Below are 23,233 nucleotides of genomic sequence, written 5' to 3'. Positions count from 1 at the left end.
GTCGTTGCGCACTTGGTGCTTGCTTGGAAGTTTAGGGGTTTTTTTTCGCTGTAAAAAGAAGTTTTACGGACACTAATGTTTTTGTCACTTTTTATGGAATCAAACTCAAAGTAAGGTCAGTACTTCCACGCTTTAAACGCTGCACGCTCATACTCTCTCTGCACTCGATATATGATCCATTGTTGATCTGCACACAGCTGTTGTCACGAACGTCGCACTCGCTTACGTCACTGTCATGAGACATTCTCGCAAAAAATCACGGTTTTAGTAACGCAGTAATGCAGCGTTCCTACGGGAAAGTAACGGTAATCTAATTACCGTTTTTGCAATAGTAATCCCTTACTTTACTCTTTACTTGAAAAAGTAATCAGATTACTGCCCATCTCTGATTACCGGTGGTTCCTAGAAGGTTTCCAGTCTTGTCTCTAGATCTATATGAATCTTCACACATCCAAACTGACAAGTGATGATGTCACAAACCTCGTTAAACTTCTTCTCTCCGATCAGGATAAATGTTTTTTTGACTCTGCCCTGTAAGAAATATTTGCCTCAGAGATCATAGAAAATATGAAAATAGCAACATAAAAATGGTAAAATATTACATCTAACAGCATAAAAATATAAAATACACACCCAGAAAAACTATTTTATTCTTTTACTTTAGAACGAATAATAAATTATGAACGTTTCCAGTAGCAGGGACAGAAGTAGGTTCAGGGACATGGTGCAGTTATTTCAGCTGATATGAATGATCATCATTTTAGTTTTATTTTGATGGGAGAAAGTTTTGTCATTTAGGCACCAAAAAAGGCCAAAACAGTTTTTACCCAGAGCAACAAAAACACCATCTGCAAAAAGCCTAAATGCATTCGTAGTGGCCCCAGTTTGGATCCTTGAGGAATGCCCAGGTTAAATATAATTTATTTCAGTAGATCTCTTTCTTGTTGCTGTTCTTGAATTTTTGATGTTATTTTTGTTTCTGCCGCTGTATGTCAGGGTGATCCGAACCTCAATGTACCTGCTGTACTCCCTGCACATCAACGCCTGCCTCTTCTACTGGGGCTCTGATTATGAAGGACTGGGATCCACCAAGTGGGTCTACAACGGAAAAGGCAACGCGTAAGAATTCAGATTTATATTTTTGCAATAAGAAGGGTTCAATGTTAACGATGTGAGACTGATTCTGTCTGTTTCTGGATGTCAGAATGAGGAAGAAAGAGGAAATGTGAATATAGAAGAGCCATAACTGTGGCTATAACTGTTTGCTCTTCAACAGGGCAAACAGACCGTATGGCAGTTACGTCATCTGTAAAACTGCAGCGGTGTGATCGTGCTTCATTTTCACTGTGTCAGATTTGGTTATAGTTGTAGCTCAGACATCAGTGGACAGATCTACTAACATCAGGGTCACCGACTTATTGTAACAAAACCTTTTATTCACTCTGTAATTGACAGGAAATTACCGTTTCTGGTGTAAATGTGTTATACTGTGTCTCTGATCCACAGGTGGCGGTTAGTTTGGCCTCACAGCTGTGGCTGGGTTATACGGAGCCCCGCAGGGGACATGGGAGAAAAAAAATTAAGACGGACTTTTGCGAGATCTCGCAAAACAAACTCGGGATCTCGCAAAACTTTTGCGAGATCTCGCAAAAGTTGAATTCCAACAATGGCGGCAGCTACTTAGTTGTAATATTACTCTTTCTGGGTCACAAAATACACTTTTAAGATATTTTGAGGCGTGAATGTAGTTGTGTAAACGTCAGATACCTGCTCGGTTTACAGGACATCACATATTTGCAAAAGTGCTCCGACCTTTTCGGAGATCTGACACCCACTAGCTCGAAGCTAACGGGAGGTTGAGACCTACTACAGCCGGGAGGAACACCACTTTCCCGGCACATCGTGCCTCGACCTCCCGGTCGGCTTCAAGCTGGCGGCCTCCGAAGAATGCGGCTCGCAAAAGTTTTTGTGAGATCTCGCAAAAGTCCGTCTTAATTTTTTTTCTCCGATGTCCCCTGTGGGGCTCCGTAGGGTTATTGATTGAATTTACCCATATAATTAAATTTTAACACTCACAGATTCGTCAGCTTTATGTTGCATTTTGCTGAAATCCTTGAAGGAAACAAAACCCAGTAGAAGTTTGAATTTTAAAATAATTTTAAAGCTGAAGCTCTTCATGAATCGATGGACTGTTTTCATTCCTGCAGGTACATCCGCTGTTACTACTTTGCCGTGAAGACGCTGATCACCATTGGAGGACTGCCCGACCCAACCACTGTCTTTGAAATCTGCTTCCAACTTATTAATTACTTCGTTGGCGTCTTTGCTTTCTCCATCATGATCGGTCAGGTCGGTAAAACCACCATTTACAGCTCTGCTTCTTTTTGGTCATCCATGACCTAACGTGGTTCCGCCCCCTTTGGTTTTTGGTGCAATGTGTCAGATGAGGGATGTAGTTGGAGCGGCGACTGCTGGGGAGAACTACTACCGTGCCTGTATGGACAGCACGGTTAAGTACATGACCTCCTACAACATCCCTCGCGAGGTCCAGAACCGCATCAAGACCTGGTACGACTACACCTGGGAGAGCCAGGGCATGCTGGGTAAGAATGGTCTGAGAGAAGCTGTCTGAGACCTGGTCCCTGAACGCCTCGTGTTGAGTTCAAAGTAACACTGAGCATTGTGGTGTCCCGTGTGCAGATGAGCAGGAGCTTCTGATCCAGCTTCCCGATAAGATGAGGACGGACATCGCCGTGGACGTTAACTACGCCATCGTCAGTAAAGTCGCCCTGTTTCAGGTCAGAAACGGCGAATAAAAAATAACATTTTTTTTTTTACACATGAATGCATAAATATGTGTGTGTGTGTGTCTCAGGGCTGTGACAGGCAGATGGTGTTTGACATGCTAATGAGGCTCAAGTCTGTCGTGTACCTGCCCGGAGACTTTGTTTGTAAAAAGGTAAGAACGCACCTGTCGAGCCGGCAGAGGTGTTACTGAGCTGATGGTGACACAGTGTGTGTGTGTGTTTCAGGGGGAGATCGGCAGGGAGATGTACATCATCAAGCAGGGCGAAGTTCAGGTGGTGGGCGGTCCCGACCTGCAGACGGTGTTCGTCACCATCAGAGCCGGCTCGGTGTTTGGAGAGATCAGGTCAGAGCTGCTTCCCGTCATCCTGTTAAACAATTAAAAACCTGCACGTGGCGGCTGCAAATAAAGACGCTCAATCGCTCTCAGGATGTGCGGCTGGGCAGCGCGCCAGACTGAAATATAGATATATCATCATACTGTGATTATGTTTTGTTAAAATTAAAATTAAAATGATAAAAATACAGACAACTTTCATACCACAGAGGGAGAATGAAATTTACCCAACAGGGTGTTAAATTTTCAAAAAGTGAAATCATGTCGGTAGTTTAGTTTTTCATGACCAATAATCATAATAATGTTTTGAAAAAACTCTCTGTGGTCTCTGATTGGTCAGTCTGCTGGCGGGAGGCGGAGGAAACCGGCGCACAGCCAACGTGAAGGCCCACGGATTTGCCAATTTGTTCATCCTGGATAAGAAGGACCTGGCCGAGATCCTGGTGCATTACCCCGAGTCCGAAAAACTGCTGCGCAAGAAGGCCAAGTAAGACCGAGACCCTGTTAGAGCGGAACGCAGTTTAATTATTTTAATCCAAATCCGAGTCCTTTCACACCGAATTACAACATTTAGCTCGTCTTTGAGTCAGCATCTTTACTCTCGCAGCAGCAAAGACTTCAGCTAGAACCTTCTGGTTTATGGCTGCCATCGTAAACCCAAGAAACCTTCTTGGCATTTTTTAAAGCATATTGTCAGGTTTATTGGGAAGATAAGGTGGAGAACTATTACAGAACCTGCTAACCTGCAGCACGTTGTCCAAACCACGGCTGTTGGGTGGAGAGACAACGAGGTTATTGTTTGCGTCCCACCAGCTCTGTTTTGTAAACAGCAGTAAAGACTCTCACACTAAGCTGGAACTATTATTAACAAATACTGATTCACTGCATTCATGACCTTGCAGAGTCTGTAGAGACACACTTATGTTACCACAGTTTACAGATGAATACCTGAGCACAGATTTGTACTTTAACCAGCCAGACTCTGGTCACCATGCGGCTGGAGGCGGATCCAGCATGTCAGTAAAGCAGCCCCAGTTGCTAATAACAACCATCAGTTAATAGTAGGCGGATTGTTTCTGCTGCTTCCTCAGCTCGCCTTCCTGTTTGTCTGATCTCTCTGTCCAGGACAGGATTAGACTCACCTCTAATCAGCTCACGGCGCTCGCTCTAGTTTGTGTTTGAGAATCGGGTCAGCTCATTGAGGTGACCCACCTTCCTTTATCTGCTCAGTCAGGCCATGGCGCTGAAGCAGACCGGCCGGAGCCGTGGCAGCCGCCGGAGCTGCTGAATGTCGGATTGTGGAGGTTTGGAGATGTAGGAGCGAGGTTTTCATTTTCTGAGCTTGTCTGGACTGCCGCCCTGTGTTTGCCTTTGTGCAGGAAGATGCTGACGAAGGACAAGAAGCCGGAGGAGAAGCAGGAGGGTAAAGGTGCAAAGACAGTCATCCCGCCACGACCGGACACGCCAGAAATGTTCAAGGCCGCCCTGAAGGTGACGGAGCAGGCAGGCATCGAGGGAACCTTCGCCAAGCTGAAGAAAGCATACAGACCGTCTGAGGCGGGAGAGGCACAGGTAGGCCAGCATCACCACATCACCTCTGTGCAGCTGCAGGGAAGGAAGGAAGGAAGGAAGGAAGGAAGGAAAAGGATAGATAGATAGATAAAGTGAGGAGACTGAAAGGTTCTTTTCAGTGCTTTATTCAGTGACTCCACCAGAGCAGCTTTGAATGATTCACAGTTTATAATAAGCCACCTTCATCTGATGCTGCACTGTTGTGGAGGCCCTCACGTTATCCCTTGTCTGAAATGAGCTGTTTAACTCCTCCTCTTTAAACCAGCTTTATTCTGATTGGGTCTTCTTCATGGACAGAAGGTTTGATCAGCAGGTGGGAGGGGCTACTGCATCCACTGCCATATTAGGAATATCAGTAATGTGTCAAAACTGAAATGAAACGATTCATGTCCTAATGCGTGCTGATTGGTAAGAAACAGATTTAGAACATCATCCCTTGATAGAAATGTTCATATAAAAGCTAATTTGCTCGTTTGTTTTCGGGAAACATTCACCTCAATCATTAAAACTGCTTGACCTTAACTTACTTGATAACGTTAAGTGCTGTCAGATCCTGGATCAGCTTTTATTTTTGTGCCCACATAGAGTTTTTTCAAATTAGCAGACTCCGTTTCTTAGGTAGAGGTAGCTAACGTTAGCTAATGTTAGCTCATGTCAGCTAACGTTAGCTAATGTTAGCTCATGTAAGCTAACGTTAGATAATGTTAGCTCATGTCAGCTAACGTTAGCTAATGTTAGCTCATGTCTGTCGCTACCCGCTCCGTACCGGAAACCCGATCGGTACCCCGCATGCGCAAATCTTACGTCACTTCCTCTCTTTGCCAACATTGCGACATTCATTATATTTGAATGACACGTTAGCGGCCAGTTAGCTCTTAGCATTTCTCAACAGCTCTGCCTCCTTTTCGACTACCGGGACATTTAAACTATGGATAATCCGTATACAAACAAATTCATGCTTTTCTCCTCAACAGAGAGCGTTCCCCGATTGAACAAAAGCGCCGTAAAATAAGAAGAATGGCACCTAATTACAGACTTAATAATATTGACTTAGCAATGTGTCACGTGAAGATTCAGCAGCCAGATTAAGTGTTTACTGACAACTGACAGTGATAGCGGACATCATCATCACTATTCCAGTCAATCCTCTCCTCACAGACAAGCATAAACACACTCGACTATCACTAAATCAAATTTAACACACGTTTGTAATGACGCCAATTCAGTTTACAATAGGGTTCATTCGCTCGGTCAGCAGGTGGCAGTATCCTCGTACACTGGGGAGTAAACTGCCATTAAACGAACAGAAGAAGAAGAAAACATCTGCACATGCACGGTACGGATCGGGTAGACCCGATTTGTACGGTCCGACTTTGCAAATGCGCAGTAAGGATCAGGGAGTCCCGATCCGTAACTATCTTTTTATTTTTCGTTTTTGTCTACATTGTACTGAAATGCTTCATTATTGCAAACATTTTAAGATATACTTATTATTCTTAACATCTTAACAGATACTCTGACCCATAACTATCGTAAAACGCTACGACCGGAAGTAGACACCTTTCGCGCATGCGGGGTACCAATTGGGTTTCCGGTACGGATCGGGTAGTGACAATGTCAGCTAACGTTAGCTAATGTTAGCTCATGTCAGCTAACGTTAGCTAATGCTAGGTCATGTCAGCTAACGTTAGGTAATGTTAGCCATGGAGTTCTGTAGAGGAGCAAAGCACCTGGGTGACAGCACAAACTAGGAGGGAAGGAAGGAACAGTGGGGGGCGGTAAGGAATTTTAGAAAAAAAGTAGAAATGATGGAAGAAAGCAAGGAGGAGGTGAGGAAGGAAGTAACAGTGCAAGGAAGAAAGGAAATAAGAAAGAAGTAAAGAAAGGAAAGGTGGAAAGAAAAGAAAGCAAGGAAAGAAGGGAGGAAGGAAGGATGTTTGTGAAAGAAAGAAGGAAAGAGGAAATAAAGGAAAGGAGGAAGGAGCAGTTAGAAAGGAAGAAAGTGAGGAAGGATGTAAAAAGAAGAAAAGAAGAGTGGGTAGGAAGAAAGAAAAGATGGAAGGAAGAAAGGAAGCGTGGAAGGACAGGAGAATGAAAGTTGGAAAGGAAAGAAGGAATAAAGAAAAGCATGAAGGAAGTAAAAAGAAAGACTGGAAAGGAAAGATGGAAAGGAAGATAAAATAAATCGTGGGTTTTTCAGGATTTGGATTTTTCCTGTGTGTTTTGGAGACGCCCTTAGAGACCAGCAGCAAAGGAAAGTCATTTTGTCCTCCATCTTTCTTCCTGTCCTTTCCTTCTTTGTTCTTCAGGCTCCTCCCTCCATTTCTCCAATCCCGCCCCCTTCTCCAATGCACCGCCGGTCTCCGGTACCCCTGAGTCCACCTCCGGAAGACGGAGAGGAAACGGTGGCAGAAACGGCCGACAGCTCGGTCATCATCAGGATGACGCCGCGGCACAAAGGGGAGGAGCTTCTCACCGTGGAGATGAAGGCAGAAGAGAGAGGGGGGGAGGAGGAGGAGAAGACGAAGGAGAAGGAAGAGGAGCCGTCAAAGGAGTGAGCTGACAGGAAGCTGCTGCCCTCCACCTGCTCCAAGGAGAAAGGAGGACACTCTCAGGTGTAGGACATGCTTCTTCTTCTGTGGTGGATTTTATTGTCACAGAAAAACACATTTTCATCTAAACTGTCACATGACAGGAAGGAAGGAGAAGAATGATGTAAATGAAAGGAAGCAGGAAATAAAGCAAGGACGGAAAGAACACTTCCTTCTTTTCTTCCTTCCTCCCACCTTAATTCAGGTTTTTCAGGTCTCAGAGTTTCAGAGAACTTACTGTCTGGCTGCAGTACCGTCTTTGGCCACACGAGCTGACTTACATGTACCAGCCATTAGAACCCAGAGGGGCGCTGTTTCACCACGCAAACAAGGTCGAGGAGTGTGTCTGTAACAGAAATGATTAAAGAAACTCATTTCCCCAGAATCCCCGGTTTCTGTCGTGCAGCTTCCTAACCACTGACTTTCTGGGGCCCTCCCTCAGCTGATTTTGGAGGCATATGTTGGGAACTACAGGAAGCAGCCGGAAGAAGAAGAAGAAAGGCGTGAGCTGTGTCTTCTTCATGTAAAAACAGACTGAACATGTATTTGTGGCGTGTGATAGATCTGACAGCCGCTGATTGATTTTCCACCGAGAGCTGCTCGATAACGCTGTCTGACATCAGCTGAGCTCTGAGGACATCCAATGATTTTAGCCGGCAGCTTCCAGGTCATTCAGGGTCACCAGGATGACGGTTCAGGGTTAGCGGGTCAGTTTGGACCTCTGAGTCATGAGGTCTTCATCAGCACGCACAAAAGTGCAGAATGTATTTTAATGTCTGAACATGTTGCTTTTCCTATAACACAGTAAAAATATCATAGTTAGAACAAATGGTTCACTGTTTGAACTCTGGAAGCTTGTTTCTATCAAAGAAAAAAAGATTTTCTGCCATTTATGAACCAAAATTTGCCCAAAAATTTGCCCAAAAAGACGAAATTTGGGGATACTGAACCTGAAATTTTGAATTTATGATGTCAAAAATGTACTGAAACAAGCTTCTGTTCATAACAAAAACCGCACATAAAAAATCTAAAATAAGCAATTAAAAAATGAAATCATGAGGCAAGCTTTAATACAATTAAGCCTACAGTCATTTTAGCTGTAGCTGCTGGAGGGCGCTGCTGAGCTTTCTGATAGAGTAAAGAGCCTGAGGGTAGAAGCTCCTGCCCACAGAGCTGCTGCAGTGTTTATACAGGACAGGAAAAGCTTCAGGAAGCGCAGGAAACTGAGAAAAAGGCGGGAAAACAGAAACAATGCAGCACAGGAAGCTTCGTGATTAATGCTGATTGTCGAGAGTAGAAGAAGAAACGTGTGACACTGCTGCTTTGGCTCAGAATTCAGGTTTTGTTGTATTTGTACTGAAGCAACGACGTCACTGTAAGAATTAAAAACCAGTTTGTAAATAAAATGATTATAACGAGCGTCTGTGTTTCAGCTAAGATTGCTGCACATTTAATTTCTTCATATTTTGTAGGGAAACATGCAAACACACATGGAAATAAAGGCAAAATCAGAGTTTGCGCGACTCCGGTGAGCTTAAAGCGAATATTTGGTGTAGCACCTTTATTCTCAGGGCTTCTTGAAGGATGTTCAAAGCTCTTCTTTGGGTGTTTCTGCCTTTCCTTCTGTTCTCTGTCAGGATGATCCCACACTGCTTCAGGAGCGCTGAGGTCCGACTCTGGGGAGGCCGACCCATGACCGATAGACCAGGTGGGCTTTTACGGCATTGTTATGCTGAAAATGAAGCTGCTGCCAATATGCACATAGTAATAAAACCAGACATAGCAATAAAATAAAAATAAAAAATGAATCAGTTACCCACAGAGTTAAAAGCCAGGGAATAAAAATAGGTTTTTAACAAAGACTTAAAAACTGGCACTGATGTCACCTGTCTAATATGGAGAGGAAGGTTATTCCAAAGCATCGGCGCTGCAACAGGGAACGCTCGGTCTCCTCTAAGTTTCAGCCGTGACTTTGGGACCGAAAGCAGCAACTGCTCAGCTGACCGAAGGGAATGAGTGGGGATGTGGGGCTTCAACAAGTCAGACAAATAAACAGGTGCCAGACCATTTAGAGATTTAAAAACCAATAAAAGGACTTTAAAACGGATCCTGAATTTAATAGGAAGCCAGTGTAGAGAGGCCAAAATCGGAGTGATGTGATCAAATTTTCTTCTGCCAGTTAAAAATCGTGCCGCAGCATTTTGCACTAATTGCAAGCGTGACAAAGTGCCCTGCCCAACCCCTATTAAAAGAGAATTACAATAATCTAAACGTGAGGTAATAAAGGCATGAATAACACAAAAGGGCTTAACCTTTGATAAACGTCTGACTTGATAAAATGCTGATTTTACCACCCCGTTTACGTGGTCATCAAAGGTAAGTGCAGAATCAATTTTAACTCCGAGATTTGTGATCGAACTCTTTAGTTGGGAAGTCAAAGCTGCAAGATCAACATCCGGAGTATGAGAAGAACGATCTGGGCCAAATAAAATCTCTTCTGTCTTCCGATCATTAAAATTGAACGTTTTTTGCCACCCATGCTTTGACATCAGTAAGGCAGTCAAGCAGAGGTCGACTTGGGAGACTATCAGAATGACTAAAGGTCAAGGTCAAATTTATTTATATAGCACATTTCAAACAGCTGATGCTGCACAAAGTGCTTAACAATATAAAAATGGTATTAAAAAGCAACAATGTAATACAATAATAACAATAAAAAACAATAATAGGACAGTAAAAGAATTAAAACAATAACTAAACTAATTCAAATAAGACCAAAATGCTTGGGTCATAGTGTGTTAAAAGCCAGGGCATAGAAATGTGTCTTTAGTAATGATTTAAATTGCTCAAGTGTTTGTGCAGATCTAATATTTAAGGGGAGACTATTCCAAAGTCTGGGACCTGCCACAGAGAAGGATCTATCACCACGGGATTTGAGGTTAGTCCGTGGGATGGACAGCATTCGTTTTGAGCTAGACCTTGTGGTTTTTCCTGGAGCATAGGCAGAGAGGAGCTCAGACAGGTAAGGAGGGGCTCGGGCATTAAGTGACTTAAAAACAAAAAGGTAAATAGAGCTGGCAGTCATCTGCGTATAGATGGAATGGCACTTTATGTTTCCGGAAAATCGCGCCAAGAGGCAAAAGGTACAATGAAAACAATAACGGCCCAAGAATAGATCCCTGTGGCACACCCCAAAGCTGGGGAGGCCACAGAGGATGAAGCCGACCCCAACTTAACACAAAAGGTCCTATTCAAGAGATAGGACTTCAACCACAAAAGTGCCAAACCAGAAATTCCCACACAGTGCTGCAAGCGGGAGATCAGCAAATCGTGATCCACTGTGTCAAATGTAGCGGTCATGTCCAACAAGACCAGCACTGCATATTTACCACGGTCTGTCGCTATCAGGATGTCATTCATAACTTTTACGAGGGCTGTCTCCGTACTGTGGAGTGGCTTAAAGCCGGACTGAAAGATTTCTGACAATTTAGAGTCATCAAGTAGTCCATCAACTGAGTATAAACAATCCTTTCCAGAATCTTACTAAGAAAGGGAAGCTTAGAGATGGGTCTAAAATTTGATATGACTGAACTGTCTAAGCCCCTATGGGCTCAAAATGTGGTCATAAATATTTTGTACTTGTAAATCAGGATTTGTATGTGTAAAAAGAATTTGTGTGTGGACTTGGCCAAAAAAAAAACCCTGCAAGTTACAAGTACGAATTTTGACCCTATTTTTCTTCCTTTAAGCTGATTGGTCAATGTCATGTCAATCACAAATGTAACAATCCAATCAGAGAACAGATGGGTTCGGCTGTCGGAGGGGCGCTTTTTTGAACTGCGGGTCCTTGAAGGGTAATACAGTTTGAAGCTGGAGGATCTCTATATAAATATCCGATAGCAGTTAGGTCGCCTAACTTTCAGCAGCTGTTGAAAGGATAAAGTTGTGGTATATCAGTGGTTAGAAATACCATTATTACTTTAGGATTAGTTTAACACAAAGTCAGGGCTGACCCGGGACCATGGCTGTGAGTCACAGTGCGCAGCACAAAGGTCCTTTCACATCGGACGCAGGATGTGCTGCTAATGCTAACTAAAAGCTAGTGATGTGCGATACCACTGATTTTCTTTCCGATCCGATACCGACACATCGTCATATAAGTCACATTGATAACTTAAAAATGTTATTGTTTGGATTTTTCAGTGTTTTATTTGTTCGTGAGTAAATCGGTTTGGCTGAGATTAAAGTTATTAGATTAGATTAAATTAAATTAAACTTTATTAATCCCTCGGGAGGGTTCCTCCGGGGTTTTCACACAGCTGAATAAACGTCAAACAGAAAACTGATTAAACAGAAGTGTGAGACGGTCGAGAGTTTACGTCAGTGCCCGGTTATATTTTAGATAGCAAGGAGCAGACGGTAGTTTCAGAGAGCTCGTGACGTACTACCCGGCTTTCTTTAGACCGCGAAGGCCGGGTCCTCAGGTGGAAGCAGCCTCTGAATTAACGTATTTTATCCGATAAATAAACCCTGTAAAATGTATTTATCCCCTCCCCAACAGCCCTTTTGAATGTCTCCCTAGTATGGCCACAACACCACACTCTTGGAGCACTTTTTTGCCACATGTATCGCAAACCACGTCTCAGCTGTTTGTGGAGGTAAAATATGTCCGCACATGACTCCAATTACGCTCAGCTATTGTTGTGAGTGCGCACGCCAAGGGCAGTGTTGCCAACTCCTCTGTAAGGAAAATCGCTATTGGTTGTCCTAAAAGTCGCTAGAAGTCGCTAAATGACGTCATCACCTAATTTGCATAATTGGTTATGCTAATGTAATTGTAACCTACGTTGTTGGAGAGAGAAATAACATCGTGCACGAGACATAAAGTGAGCAAAAAACGTCCTAAATGCATTTAGAATTTATTTAGAACTACAAATTAAATTTCTTTTAGCAATTATTGTTTTTTGTAATGTCTTTCACGTCTTTTTTTAGCGACTTTTTCTCTAAAAAAAATCGCTAGGGGGTCTGAAAACTCGCTAAATTGGCAACACTGGCCAAGGGGCTGCGAGACATTTATACAGCCGTATTTCGCACATGACTATGAAAGGCGGAAGAGGAAGTAGTTCCTTTGAATGTAGACAATCCGAATGTTATAGTTTCTTTCCACTGTGTTCCTGTTAATGATAAACTACAAATTTACTCTAAATTACTAAAATATCGATATTTTAATGTGAGAATCGATTCTAGAACATAAATGATTGGTATCGGAGGAATCGATATTTCAGGATCGATCCGCACATCACTACTAAAAGCAAAGGATCCAGAATTTGTTGCGCTGGCTGCTGAGCTCTGTGGGTTTTTGCAGCAGCTCTACCTGCACTAGATGCACCTGCTCCTTGTTTTTTCTATCTCTGACTTTATGTCCTCTACAAGAGTTTCTGTTTGTTTGTTTTTTTTTGCTAGTTCTTCAAATGTTCAATAAAAACATGTATGCTAATTCATAACGACGAAAGCTTTGTAATGAAGACTGTCATTTCCAAAACACCATGCATGGCTGGGTCAGCAATAGGTAGAGTCGGAGGTCTCAAACTAGCAACCTTGTCCACAAAATAATTAAGAAACTTATTAGCCGTCAGTGATGTGTTTCTGTGACAGGCAGCTCGTAACAAAGAGCCTGAAGCTCAAACAGGTTCTTTGCTAGCTTGTTACGTGTCGACACACCGATTCATCCCTTCAGTTAGGAGCCTTTTTATGCTTGAATGATTCATAGATTGGGATTAAGAGGTTTAAGCAAACAAAAGCATTCCTCTGAAAATGGTCATTACAAAGCCTGGAAATGAAACGTGTGACACCAAGTCTGACTGCTTAATATCAGCATGGACTTTGCTTCCAGGTGTCGGTCCTTTAAAGCTCGCACTCTGTCACTCAACCATGATTACCAGGTTTCTTCCTGTTAAAGGGGAGTTTTTGCTCCCCACTGTGGCCATGTGCTTGCTCATAGAGGGGTTGTGTGATTGTTGAGGTTTTCTCTGTGTTATTGTAGCCCCCTGCTGGCCGTTGCAAACAATGCAGGTCGTCACTCAGAGGCTGTGTGTCTCTTATAAACACTGCATGGATGCAAACTGTTGTTTTAGAAAACAGGAAGGTATTTGGGGGGGTTTCGGTTTGTGATCTCGAGTCGATTAACGAGCTCTGCGTTTCCTTGTTTTCAGCACTGATGGAAAAACTATGAAACCCTTCAGCTGCTGTCTTTAACTGCTTCACTGTTTGAGGCCTTGATGTGTTTCACGTGTTTGTGTGAGCGTAGGAGGTGCTGCCTTCAGGGTCCATGGGTAAACATAAACTCTCTTAACTGAAACTAAACTAAAAACTAAAACCAGATGTGAAAAAACTACTTTCTTAGTAGAAATAGAATATAAACTATACTTAAATAAAATAAAGTATTATTTATTTTAAGTAAAATGGGCGATTGTGGCTCAAGAGTTGGGAGTTCGCCTTGTAATCAGAAGGTTGCCGGTTCGAGCCCCGGCTTGGACAGTCTTGGTCGTTGTGTCCTTGGGCAAGACACTTCACCCGTTGCCTACTGGTGGTGGTCAGAGGGCCCGGTGGCGCCAGTATCCGGCAGCCTCGCCTCTGTCAGTGCGCCCCAGGGTGGCTGTGGCTACAATGTAGCTGCCATCACCAGTGTGTGGATGACTGGATGTGTAAAGCGCTTTGGGGTCCTTAGGGACTAGTAAAGCGCTGTACAAATACAGGCCATTTACCAAAATCTAACATGTCAGTTTTAGTTTCTGTTAGTTTGATCAAACGTGAAGAAGCTGAAACTCAAAAATGAAACTGAAACAAACAAACCTGCACGTCCTCAAACCAAAGTGAACAAATGAACAATACAAACATAAAAAGCTTCCTTTAAACGTGGGTGTTGTGTGAAGTCTTTGGCTTCTTTAGACAGAAAACTCTGAGTTAGTTCAAAGGTTTAATTGTGCTTTGATTAAAATAAGACGATTTTAGATTCCAGACTTCTTGCTGGATCGCTGCAACTATTTCTAAGTGATTTTTGAAGCTTCCTGATGGATATCAGTGAGGAGACGAGGACAGGAAGTGGAAATGACTCTCAGCCCAAACACATGCGCTTCACATGTTCAGCTCTGACTGAGTAATGGTTTCATAACCTCGGAGAATATGGGATTTTTCTCACAGCAGAGACCTGCGGGTCATCCTCGCTCGTCCTGATTGGCTGCAGTGTTTGAGACTCGGCCCTATAACAGACCCACAGGCCTCCAGCCTCCACGTCGCCGTCTTTTTCCACGAAGCCTGAGGTGGAAAATCACCAAAAAGTCTGAAGCCACACAGACGTCTGTGGGATATGATGAAACTTCCACCACCAGTAAAATGAAATGCAGCAGCAGCAGAACAGACTGGGAGGCTCCCAGTTACTGGATGAAACTGGTGGGAGGTGCATTGGAGAGCATTTTCATGTGTTCATCAGTTTTTCTGTGAATCTTGAAACCTGCAGCTCAGCAACAGATGTGCCTGCTGACAGATGCTGAAAGATTTTTACACAAAGCAGCGACTGAAATAGCCGCTGACAACATTTTAAAGGTTAGTCTGATAAAAATATATTCAGGAGGCGTCACGCTGCTGTTTGGGCTGTTAGATAAACTGCTGCTGGATCCAGAGAACACGTGGGTCAGTTTGCTGCTCGCTCTGCCTCGTGGATAACTGTGCGCTCACCTAATGACAGGTTTCTGCTGTGGTGACAGTCTGAGGACCAGCTGCTTGTTTCACACACACGATGCATTTCTTTCTCCGAGGCTTAAAGATGAAGCTCAGGTCCTTTCTGTTTACTTGCATGAACAGGAAGCACATCCAGATGTTCAGAATGAACGTTCTCCTGTTCTCCTTCATATTGATTTGGGGATTTCTGCACGAAGGTAAACCTGGCCTCCTCATGGCAGCACTGAGCCAGAGGAGCAGCACTATGCAGCACCGTTGCCGGGCAGGTTCCTGCATCTTTTTTAAAATGGGTAACATAGTGCCAGTTCAGTTTCATTTACACATAATCAAATCACAACAACAATCACCTCAAGGTGCTTTATATTGTAAGGTTAAGATGCTAATAATACAGAGAAGACCCCCAAACTCAAACATCCTCCAATGAGCAAGCAGGAAGACCCCGATTTAAATGACAATCCTAAATCTTTAAATCTGTTTCCTTCACCAAGATGAAGGATGAAGATCACTCTGTCACTTTGTTTCAAGTGAAGAAGTTAGAAACACTTTCTAAATTTGACTTGTTTGCATTTAGAATCATATATTAAATTCTATTTATCCTCAGCAGCAGTTTGACTCCTGGTCTTCCCTTCCTGGGACGTCCTCATGTGAACCAGTTTCCTCGTAGTGCTTGATGGTTTTTGGGGACACATTCAAAGTTTTCTGGACTGACTGACCTTCAGTTCTTAAAGTAACGATGGGCTGTTGTTTCTCTTTACTTAGCTGATTGGTTCTTTCCATTTCATTTCATTTCATTTATTTATTTATTTCACACTTGGTACAAAAAATCAAACAAACCAACCACACTTTCTATCAAAAACACTACAACCATGTGTGAAAAGGAGCAGGAAGAAGAAAATATTCTTATTAAACCCCGCCCCCTATCTACAATCCAATTTATATTACAAGTGGGCACCAAAAATCAGGGAACAAACTAACATTAACATTTATCTCCGGTCCTAACCCAAACCAACAACACATTTACAATCAGAATAACCGCTCCACATAGTAACAAGGAGAAAAATTAAAATTAAAATAAACAAAACAAAAAATTATAATGGATCCTTTTTCAATGAAGTCCAATTTCATTCACATTCTTCATATTCAGTTATCGTTTTAAGCATGTAACACTTTTTAAAACAATGCAAATTTATACAATTCTTTAAATTATAATGAAGTGAGTTCCACAATCGTTATAATATGAATTGTAACAGTTGTCAAGTAGGGCTGATGGTCACAACCAGATTAAGCACTCCACAAATGAACCCTGACAGGCTCACCTGTGAAGTGAAACCATTCAGGTGACGACATCATGAAGCTCACTGAGAGAAGGCGGCGAGGTTTGCAGCGCTGCCATCAAAGCAAAGGGCGGCTACATACAGGAAACTGAAATCTGAAACATATTTAGAGTTAGTTATCAGTTTGTGTTTACATTTTAGAGAGAAGTAAAAATAAAGAAAAACCATTCAATGAGAAGCTGTGTCCAAACATTGTGCTGGTGTGTACATGTACAGTGATGCATTCAGGAGGGTGGCACTGAGGTCCAAAGATTAAGTCACACCTGTGTGGAAACACCTGTTATTTCTTCCTTTCTTCATGCTTCCCTTAATGTGCCGCTCACCTGCATCTGCAAATAAAGCATAAATAGATGCATTTATATAAAGTCTGAAGTCTTATTGTTGTGGTTTTATCTCACAATCAAGTCTGAAGAAGTGAAAACGTGTCTCGCGCTCTTTTTGCAGGTTTTATGTAAAAATATGTCACATTTGCCCAAAAACACCAAGATGAGAGCTTCATGTAAACAGTTTCAGCTGCAGCGGGTCAACGTGACACACTTTGTACTGTCTGTAAAGATATCAGTCAGATTACTGACATGTTGTCACCTGTTTGACTCTTTGCAGTGATACACACTGACACATGCTGATGTTTTAGAAAACCTCTCAGCTGTGTCAAACATCACCCTCACAGTGAACTCACTGAACCTCAGCTGAGAGGCCAAAAAGAATAATCATGAAATAAAGAAAAATCTAAATTTTAAAGCTCATCTGAGCTGAGGACGCATGTGTGCCAGAGCCTGATGTTTTTCACTGACAGTCTCACAGTCAGACCCGCCCTCCGTCTATAAAAATGCCATGTTTTTTCCACTCCGCCCATGCGCGCTCAAACACACACGCAACCACAGAGTCACCGCATATCCCACAGTCCGTGAAGGCAGCAGCGTCAAGCAGGCAGTCCGGAGTTTCCAGCGGCGCAGGGCAGGAGGCGCACACGGATTCGGGGCCTCGGAGATCCGCAGGTTTCACTTTGAATCCGCGTCTGGTTGCTGGAGAGTCTCCCGAGTCTGCAGAGGACTTCACTGCGAGGAAGGAGCGGGAGGAGAGGAGGAGGAGGAGGAGGAGGAGAAGGAGGGAGAGGAGGCGCTGCTCGGGACCGGGAGGTAAGGAGAAGTCTGCTTCCTCTAAACTTTTCCTTCCGTCGGGCTGTCAGCTGTTCAGAGTCTGGGTTCTGGGTGCTGTCCTTCACATGACCCGGGTCTGGCCCGGCTCGGCCCGCCTCCCCGCGGCTCTCTGCCTCTTTTCATCCGGCCGTCCAGCAGCTTCCACCGCTTCAAAGCTCTTTTCTTTCTCAGCGGTTTTTACGCGGACAAAAGCCCCGCGGCCTCACCTGGCCAGCTCTCCACGTGTTAGTTTCCATGGTGATGATGACGACAGGCCCGCCGGCTGTCAATACCGCTCCATTAGTTCATACCCTGATCGATGGCAGGGGTTCAGTTTGACCTGCAGCACAGGGGTCCGAAACCTGCGTTTACGCAATCCCGCTGATCATTTACTGAAAGTGCTCAGAGCTCAGCTTCACCATCAGCAGATCAAAGTTTCTCTCAGCAGCAGCTTCTTCACCTCACAGCAGCAGAAAGCAGCAGATCTCTGCTTTACTGCTGGGAAACAAGTTTTCAGCTCGTCGGAGTTTCAGTAAAAAGTCAGAAAAGTGAAATATTTGCACGCACGTGTTCTCGGACACTTTGTCCACGTCACAGAAAACTTCTGCTTCGTGTCCGGTTTGTTTTTAGAGTTTATTCTCAGAGTGGCAGCAGATGCATGCTCGTGGAAACGACACAGACGTGTCCACCTCATCGATTAATCGATTAATCGTCTGCCCTGTTAGCTTTGATCAGCAGATCGCAGGTTCAGTCTGTGAGTGTACAAACACTGAAGAGGGAGAGATGCAGGAGAACAAATATCTGCATTTTCTCCTCCAAAGATCTTAAACTTATTTTCAAACTTGATCTAAACGATAATCAAGCAGAAAAATAAAAATGAATATTTGGTTTATCGTTGCTGTGGTTTGGTGTCCTTGAGCAGCAGCTCTGCAGAGCGCAGGAGGAACAGCCTGAAAGTGTCATTTAAACAGCAGCAGCAGAAACAGTCACATTTAAGCCAGTTTATAGACAGAGGGGATAAATTTGCCTTCTTTTATCTGATATCCATCAATAACTGGAGCAAGAACGAGCAAAACGGTCATAAGTCAGAACAACATCCATCTTTAATACATTTTTAAATATAGTGACGCGTTTAAAGAACTTCTGAGGAGAACAGGAGACCTACAACCTCACGTTTAGGACCATCAGGTCAGCCTGGGGTGGGATGCTGATCTATGAGTCTTCTGACTTCTGTTAAAAATGATCGATTATCGTTTTTGCTGAGACGCATCAATGAAAAATGTTCTGGATCTTCATCATTGACGTTCACAGGTGTCACGTTTTCACATCTGAGCACCTGTAAACGCCGAGTCAGCTGACTGTTACCACTCTGTGGTCGTTGCTGTTGTTGCTTTGGTTGCCGTGGTTGCAGGAGTTGCTGCAGCGTGTTGGTCTTGCTTCCTGGTCTTTTTTCTTTCAGCTGAATAAACTGTTTAAACCTGAAGTCAAACATTCGCCTTCGTGGCGCTTTGAATCGGGCCGAGAGCTCGGCTCAGGAAAGATGTTGGAAACTTTTCAGCTGAGAGGAAGAAAAAAGGAAAGTGTGTGTGTGTGTGTGAGTGTAAAAGTGTGTGTAACAACGACTGAGCGAGCAGATGGCGAGCATGTGAGGCCTGAAGCGAGCTGCACGAGAAGCTGCTGAAGTTTTCCCTCTGGAGTCAGACGCTTCCTGTTCCTGCAGCAGTGATGGAGGAGGTTGGCCTGCAGGGTGTGTCTGCGCACGCTGACCACTGCAGCACAAAACCTTCTATAAATACAGTCTCCTCTCCGAAGAAGCCTCGCCACGCTTCCCTGACGTGGACAGACTCCTTCTTTAACCCTTAAACTTCCAGGTTTCCAGAGTTTGGAGCTTCTTTCTCTCTCTGGAGCTTTCCGGTTTCTCCTGTGATAACTGAGAAAATGTCCTTTAACATGAGAGCAGGAGAAGCAGGACACCCACAAAGTGTCACCACAGCAGCCCGACTATGACCGGGCTCGTTTAATTTCACCAACAGCTCCAAATATTTCACATAAAAGCAGGAAAAGGAACAAAAATTAAACCGTTTTGTTGTCGGGCGTCTTTCAGAAAACTGTTTTTCTGTTCTTAGTGTTCGATTCCCCGTCACGCCTGACGTGTTTTTAGTCTGCGGCGTACACACAGCACTGCTTTTATCCAGCCGGCTACGACTGAAGCGTGGCCTACAAAAGGTGGATTGTGAAAGCTTCGCCAGGTGTGCTGCGTCACTGTGCTGCCACAATTCAGACAACAGTGACCACGAAGCTTTGTTGGGTTTTGTAGCTTCCAGGTAACAGGGCGTTACACCTTGTTTACTGCACCGTTCCCAGGACGGCCTCTGCAGGCTCACGTGTGTTTACGCCGACTTCCTGCATCAGCCTAACTTCCACGTTTCAGAGCGACCGTCTCTGCATGGATCCTTTAACGGCGCCCGTCAGAGCCAAAAAAAGAGCTCTTCGTTTTACTTTGTTGCCTGAACTCGCCCGGCCTCACAGCTTGTGGTTATATGAACTCTTTACCCCTTGAAAGTCTAGTTGTGTCTTTCATATTTCAGGTGCTTGCAGGACGAAATGATTGGGCGTGCATCAGAAGTTGGTGACGGTGAGCTCTGCCCGTCAAAACACCTGGAAACTATTCTAATGGTCATCAAAGCACAACTTTATTGATATACACAGAGGTGTCAAAACTCATCATTGAGGAGGAGGTGGTCAGACGTAGTCTTTTTGGGGTAGCGGGTTAAAGGCGGGAGCTGCAGCCGGTTAACCTTGAATGAGCCGAGCGGCTGAAGCTGGTTCCTGTAAAGCTGAACAGCTGGAGTCAGAGCTAGTGTGATGCTCAGTTAAACCAGATACCAGCGAACGCCTCGTCTCAGCAGCTGTTAGCACATCTGCTTTATCAGGAACATGAGTTGAATGAAAGCTCACGTTTGCTCCTGTTTGGTCTCTTTCGATTGGTTTCTGCCGTCACGGCTGCGGTTTGATTCTAAATCTGATTTCTGACACCAGAGGAGTCGTGAAGGCAGCGCGAGCTTTTCTGTCGTGTGAGGACGTTTAGTTTACTGCGTTTGACTTGTTCATGGACTCGATTTACTCGTCAGACGTGACGCTGCTGTGAGACGTGCAGGGAGGGTGTGGTGCTTTTCAAGTAGGATGATGACGATGATGATGATAGTTATTATGTCATCTTGACTTCACGCTGAGAGACTGAACCCAGCAAGAGGGGGAGTGTGTGCACTCACACACTCCCCCTCTTGTTTGTGTGTCTTAGTGGGGACTTGAATAAATTTGAGACATTTTGAGGACTTTTTGTTGACGGAGCCCAGATTCAAAAATTTAGTAGTAGTTGTTTTTTTGTGTTTGTTTTTTTTCTTGTCATTTCTAACTTTATGTGACTCCATCACTCTGATGTATGCATTGGGGTGTCTTGCTCTGCGATATGACCAAAATCTCATATCCCGATAACGATATATATCGCACAAATTTTACATTTTTGGTAAATTCCGTGGATCTCGGGCAACTCGAGCGTTTTCAGCTGAGCATCGTGTACCTGGAGTCGAGTGTTTTGTCTGATGCCACACGGCGTGTGTCGGGGAAACGTCCGTTTTAACGTTTGAGTCGAGGGTTTATTTGGAGCACCTAACGGCTCTTTTTTGCTTCTCATCCGTAAACTCTCTACAAACTCTGTCACGTCGGTGGTTGAAGAGGTTTGTCGTGTTTGAGTCTGTGGTGGGGAGCGGTTTGCGGCGTAATTTACAGAGTACAGTTTTCTGGTCCGTGTCAGACGTTTCATAATCAAACCATGTCCGTGCTACAGAGGCAGCCCCTCGTTTGGGATTGGTCCTTCTGTTCGGAGCTACCTGGTTCTGCATCGTCTTCACTGGCTATGCTGGGATTCTCTGTGCGTGCATCCACGTGGTGACATTTATAGTTGCGTCATGTTTGTATTTGAGGTCATTTGTTTGATGCATATTCCGTCATTTCAGTTTATTTTGAAAAGTCTTCCTTCTCTCACCCCAATTGGTCACAGCAGATGGCCCCGCCCCTCCCTGAGCCTGGTTCTGCTGGAGGTTTCTTCCTGTTAAAAGGGAGTTTTTCCTTCCCACTGTCGCCAAAGTGCTGCTCATAGGGGGTCATATGATTGTTGGGCTTTCTCTGTATGTATTATTGTAGGGTCGACCGTAGGGCTGTGCGATATGACCAAAATCTCATATCCCGATATAAGACATCTATCGTCCGATAACGATATAAATCACAAAAATGTAACACTTTCTGTAAATTCTGTGAATCTCGGGCAGCTCGACTTGCGTGAAGTGTTTCCAGCTGTGCGTTGTGTAGCTGGAGTCGAGTGTTTTAACCAATGCATTAAAATATACATTTTTAGACATAAGTTGTAACGGCCGCCGTTTTCTTTGAGTATTTATTACACGGCGTGCTGCAGAGAAAAGCCTGTTCTAACGTTTGAGTCTAAGGTTTATTTTTTAGCACCTGGCGGCTCTTTTTTACTTCTCATCCGTAAATAATCTGCTCTTTCACGTGATTCAGTTTATTTTGAAAAGTCTCAACAGGATCTTGAGCTTTATTGTGAAAGGTTTATGTGGAAAATAAACAAGCGGACACGCGATGGTGTTACCGTCGTTGTTGCTAACGACAACACATAAAAACAGGCGCTTGTCCGTCTGTAGTGTGGTTATATTAAATATAAGAGAAAGAGAGAACTTTATTAATATAACCACTACAGTGACCATCAAAACCATGAAAAAATATTGCCGTAAACAGTTTATTTTGTGACACCACGAAACAAACGATAGCGTAAAATGAAACCATAGACGTTTTTATATCGTCATCCGATATATATCGTTATATTGATCAGCCCTAGTCTGTACAATATAAAGCACCTCGAGGCGACTGTTGTTGTGATTTGGCGCTGTGTAAATAAAGTTTTGTAAGTCTGAGATTAAAAACTACAAACAAACAAGAAAGAAAATCTGCTGATTTTCTAACTAACACTCGGCAGAATATTGTTTTGGAGCCGCTGTGAGTTTAAAATAAAACTACAGGTTACAAGAAAAAAGTTGTGAAAGTAACGCAAAAATGTAACACTTTCTGTAAATTCTGTGAATCTCGGGCAGCTCGACTTGCATAAAGTGTTTCCAGCTGGGCGTCGTGTAGTTGGAGTCGAGTGTTTTAACCAATGCATTAAAATATACATTTTTAGACATAAGTTGTAACGGCCGCCGTTTTCTTTGAGTATTTATTACACGGCGTGCTGCGGGGAAAAGCCTGTTCTAACGTTTGAGTCTAAGGTTTATTTTTTAGCACCTGGCGGCTCTTTTTTATTTCTCATCCTAAATAATCTGCATCTTTCACGTGATTCAGTTTATTTTGAAAAGTCTCAACAGGATCTTGAGCTTTATTGTGAAGGGTTTATATGGAAAATAAACAAGCGGACTCCGGAGCCACACGATAGTTTTACTGTCATTGTTGCTAACGACAACACGTAAAAACAGTTGCTTGTCCGTCTGTAATGTGGTTATTTAAATCTTAGAGCGAACTTTAAGAAACACAGCCGCTACAGTGACCATCAAAACCATGAAGCAATACTCCGTAAACAGTTTATTTTGTGACACCGCGAAACAAACGGTAGCGTCTAATATGAAACGATAGACGTTTTCATATCATCATATC

The 23,233-nt window shown here is 43.6% G+C and overlaps 2 protein-coding genes and 1 long non-coding RNA gene across 8 annotated transcripts in view; all 3 read left to right on the top strand.

Moving 5' to 3' along the window:
* Nucleotides 1–8,724, top strand: part of cngb1a (cyclic nucleotide gated channel subunit beta 1a) — a 42,378-nt gene extending 33,654 nt beyond the window's left edge. For 5 of the 6 annotated variants that reach the window (XM_085164423.1, XM_085164416.1, XM_085164426.1 and 2 more), the window contains 9 exons: nt 997–1,119; nt 2,208–2,349; nt 2,444–2,603; nt 2,701–2,798; nt 2,876–2,959; nt 3,033–3,151; nt 3,483–3,629; nt 4,522–4,714; nt 7,024–8,724. In XM_085164423.1, the coding sequence (XP_085020549.1) occupies nt 997–1,119; nt 2,208–2,349; nt 2,444–2,603; nt 2,701–2,798; nt 2,876–2,959; nt 3,033–3,151; nt 3,483–3,629; nt 4,522–4,714; nt 7,024–7,272 (1,315 nt within the window). In that variant the 3' untranslated portion in view covers nt 7,273–8,724. The remainder of the gene's footprint in view (nt 1–996; nt 1,120–2,207; nt 2,350–2,443; nt 2,604–2,700; nt 2,799–2,875; nt 2,960–3,032; nt 3,152–3,482; nt 3,630–4,521; nt 4,715–7,023) is intronic. The other variant, XM_085164406.1, reaches the window with a different exon arrangement.
* Nucleotides 4,721–6,901, top strand: LOC146526243 (uncharacterized). The gene is made up of 2 exons (XR_014874864.1): nt 4,721–6,061; nt 6,112–6,901. It is a non-coding gene; the product is annotated as an uncharacterized LOC146526243 (long non-coding RNA).
* An 8,494-nt stretch (nt 8,725–17,218) lies between the features above and the next one.
* Nucleotides 17,219–23,233, top strand: part of kifc3 (kinesin family member C3) — a 42,026-nt gene continuing 36,011 nt past the window's right edge. Inside the window, exon 1 of the transcript XR_014874819.1 lies at nt 17,219–17,515. The gene's annotated coding sequence lies outside the window, so the exon portion shown is untranslated. The remainder of the gene's footprint in view (nt 17,516–23,233) is intronic.

Source organism: Neolamprologus multifasciatus, chromosome 1 (assembly GCF_963576455.1).
Source record: "Neolamprologus multifasciatus chromosome 1, fNeoMul1.2, whole genome shotgun sequence".
In the NCBI taxonomy this organism is placed as follows: domain Eukaryota; kingdom Metazoa; phylum Chordata; class Actinopteri; order Cichliformes; family Cichlidae; genus Neolamprologus; species Neolamprologus multifasciatus.
Note: the sequence above shows the minus strand (reverse complement) of the source record. Positions and strands in the feature narration are given on the sequence as shown.